Here is a 3,740-nt window from a genome sequence, read left to right as displayed (position 1 = left end):
CAACCCTTAAAAATGTCAATAAGTGGCACTTCTCAACCCTTAAAACTGCTTTAAGGATTTGAAGGTTTGAGGGTTCTACTAGTAATGCTCTTACACACAGAGAGTGGTTGAAAAGCTAAACAAACTTAGTCAAAAGTATCAGACAAATAGCAGTGACCGGGGAACGGAGGACAGCTGTTCCATGGATGATGGATGACGAAGATAGTTCCCCAACAAGTGAAACGTTATCTACAACCGTGTGCCTTAAAATGGACAATGTGCCTTTACATGGACGGATCGACGTCTCAGAGCGCATCCAAAACACGAGAACAGGGGAAACACAGCCAACTGTAGTTATCTTCAGTATGAAGAGCCTGAGAGGGCTATGAACATGATGCCATGCTTTTAGTCAAATCATTACCTTAAATGTTGTCTCACGCTATATCATGAAAACTTTTCTGGACATATGTGATAAGAAGTACTCCCTCTGTAAACTAATATAAGAGCGTTTAGATCACTAAAAAGTGATCTAAACGCTTTCATATTAGTTTACAGAGGGGGTACAGGTCAAGGGGCAGACTGAACAGTAGTGAATTAATCTACAGAACAGGCCTACAAAACTGGAAGTCAAATGTTTTCTCAAGTAAGCAATTTTTTCCAACGGATAGGAGCAGCCTGCTCTGGAGTTAAAAATGAACCTGCAGTAATGCGGGACCTATCTTGCCTTCATCACAGAATGTCATCCCTTTTCATGGTTGATCTATTGTCCGACCTCAAAATTCAGGCCCAAGGTGGATGGTCCTCTTCCCTATTCTGTGGGGGGTGTGGCTTCCAACCTGGTTTATCATCCCAGTACATGTCATAGTATATGTGCCCAATTTCACGGAACTCGACACAACACCATATGCCTGTATACCTCTTCACGCGATTCCGAAACTGCGTCTCCACAGCCTGGTTTTTCGTAATTAGACAAAATTTAAGAGTGCAAGCTTCCATCCAGAAATTTAATCAAAACTGAGGTAAATGATCAGCAGCTTACCGCATCAGCAAAACCTCTGAAGCCATCAACCATAGACGAGAAATGTATGATCTTGACATTCTTATACGATGAAAAGACATCCAAAAGCTGCAAAACAAAAGGGGGGTGGGGGGGCTTCAGCATAAAGCTCTTAATTAAACCCTGTAATAGATTTTGTTCATTATATATGTTAGGACCCCCAGTCTGTATCTACAGGAATGTTAGGTGTATCAATCTCTGTACACCTTTATATGTACTTCTTTCCAAAAATATGTATGCCACTTTCCTCACTGATGGACTGATAGTGAAACAGAAAACCCATATCAGCACACCTTGAAATTATAGCAGTAATCCCGAGTTAGCAGGAAATGCATTAATTTATTTGCTTCAATTTTATATTAGCTTTTTCCTTGTTTTCATATTATTTTAGATGACTTTTTTTTTTGAAACAAGGCAAAAGATTTGCCATTTCATTGATTAAGAAGAAGGTTTAGACAGGCCACGAAGTGGCAAGAAATAAAATCTACTCTCGCGGCATTACAACACTCAAATGCTTGGCGCCCGCCAACGCCCAAAGCGACACCTCCTCTTTTATCTTACTAATGACGACCGTCGTAGGTGCGGCCGTGTTGCGAAAAACTCTAGCATTGCGCTCCGTCCAAATTTCCCAGGAGATAAGCATCATTAGTGAGGCGAGCGTCTTGGGGGATTCAGAACGAAGATATACGTTTCCATTCCACCATTCCCACACCGAGCCCCTCGCTGACCTAGTAGTAGCCTGAGTGTGATCCATGCCAAGCCAGCGAAGAATATCGTTCCACACACGAAGGGTGTAGCGACATTGGAACAGTAAGTGGGCTGCCGTCTCAGGGCTTTGCTTGCAAAGCGGGCATAGCCCGCAGTTGGGCCACCCACGTCGAGCAAGGCGGTCCGATGTCCAGATTCTATCTTGAAGTACAAGCCATGCGAAAAATTTGCACCGCGGGGGAGCCCACACCTTCCACACCGATAGGACCATGGCCGACGTAGTTAGGCCCTCAAACTGCGCCTTGTAAGCCGAGGAAGCTGAGTACGATCCGTCCTTGGTGAACTTCCAAATAATGGAATCCTCCACGTCCTCATCCAGAGTGACCGAGTCAATCTTCTCCCAAAGTGTGACGAACTGGTGGGCATGGTCTACTGTGAGACCGTCGGAGAAGTCAATATGAGAGATCCAAGTGTTGTTTGTTAAAGCCTGTTTGACCGAGCAGTTTTTCCTTCGGGAGAGGTCGAAAATGCCAGGCGCTAGGTCCTGTGGGCGCATGCCATCAAGCCAGGAGGAGTTCCAGAACTTAGCCACATGCCCATTGCCAACCGTGACGGAAGTGGCAGCTGCAAAAAAGTCCCTGTCTTCATCAGTGCATGGCGTACCCATACCAATCCACGGTCTTGTGGGCTCTTCCCACTCGAACCAGAGCCATCGAAGCCTAAGAGCCTTAGCAAACTTGTCCAAGTTGAGCACACCTAAGCCACCGTGCTTCTTAGGCTTGCAAACAAGGTCCCAATTGACTTTGCATTTCCCACCAGAAACCTTGTCGGTGCCCGCCCAAAGATAGGCACGACGGATAGAATCAATCTTCCTAAGGACCTATTATTTTAGATGACTGATCTATGCATATGCATACAGAATGCATAACTCTCCTAGAAAGGAAAATAACGATTCGTAAAGGAGTTGATTGGGAGCAACTAAATCAAACAAGATTAAAGGAAACATATGGGACATTTTACAATGTGACAAGTGTGACCAAGTGAATGATGTGTTGCGCTGAACTGAAACCAGACACAACAGTAGGTTCCTCATAATTTACCATTTGTTCGGTGCTATTCCTTGGCAATAGAAGGGCTCTGTGTTTATTGGTTCCATTGGCTGTGGAGCATCTGGTGCTATGCTCATTGCAGAGCCGCACCTCAAGAAACGACTCTTTCACCTAAATCAATACTCCAAACAGAAACTATTAGGGAACAAGCCATCTTGTTTCAGGATAAAGGTGAAATGCCTGCAAAGAGCATAGTGTTACCTGTTTAGGCAATGATGGATTCTCAAGAAATGTATATTCTCTGAAATCAATACGTGGCCCAAATTCCTCCTCAGGCAAGTCCTTCAGCATAACATGTACCTATACATGTAAATCACTGAGCTGAAGTAGGAAAATGTTGCTTCATGGTTGATGTACAAAAATAAGTTAGATACCCCCTCCGTTCCAAATTAATATAAGTTCTAGGCTTGTCCAAAGTTAAACTTACTGAAGTTTGACCAAGTCTATATTAACATCTGCAACACCAAATTAGTTTCATTAGATTCTTTATAAAATAAAGATTTGTAGTATAAATATTTAATGTTGTAGTCTTAGCAGATTTTTCATAGATTTGGTCAAACTTTAAAAGTTTGACTTTGGACAATCTTAGAATTTTAGTTAATTTGGAACAGAGGGAGTACCATATAGAAGCAACTCTAGCAGATTTCCTAGACTCCCCCACCCTTAAAAAACTGCCAATATAAAGGTTAGAGGGCAAAAAAAACCTGTAGTAGATACCCTATATGGCTATATCCCCAAAAGTTAGGGTGCACTCGAAAAATCCCACCAGCCTTAATACTTAAAGGAGGGAGGGGGTACGTTATCCTCCTAGATTTTGGCGCGAGGGAAATGTCACCTCCCGCCCATGGCTATCCGCGATATTCTCCACCGCCAGACTAGCGTCCCCC

The 3,740-nt window shown here is 43.5% G+C and overlaps 1 protein-coding gene across 1 annotated transcript in view; it reads right to left on the bottom strand.

The window, feature by feature from the left end:
- Positions 1 to 345: 345 nt before the first annotated feature.
- The window catches only part of LOC119295951 (arabinosyltransferase XEG113-like), a 22,868-nt gene continuing 19,473 nt past the window's right edge, over positions 346 to 3,740 (bottom strand). The window contains exons 7-10 of the mRNA XM_037574374.1: positions 3,055 to 3,153; positions 2,845 to 2,964; positions 1,019 to 1,105; positions 346 to 930 (exon numbers count right to left, since the gene is read on the bottom strand). Of these exons, the coding sequence (XP_037430271.1) occupies positions 760 to 930; positions 1,019 to 1,105; positions 2,845 to 2,964; positions 3,055 to 3,153 (477 nt within the window). The 3' untranslated portion in view covers positions 346 to 759. The remainder of the gene's footprint in view (positions 931 to 1,018; positions 1,106 to 2,844; positions 2,965 to 3,054; positions 3,154 to 3,740) is intronic.

This window comes from Triticum dicoccoides, chromosome 4B (assembly GCF_002162155.2).
Source record: "Triticum dicoccoides isolate Atlit2015 ecotype Zavitan chromosome 4B, WEW_v2.0, whole genome shotgun sequence".
In the NCBI taxonomy this organism is placed as follows: Eukaryota; Viridiplantae; Streptophyta; class Magnoliopsida; order Poales; family Poaceae; genus Triticum; species Triticum dicoccoides.
Note: the sequence above shows the minus strand (reverse complement) of the source record. Positions and strands in the feature narration are given on the sequence as shown.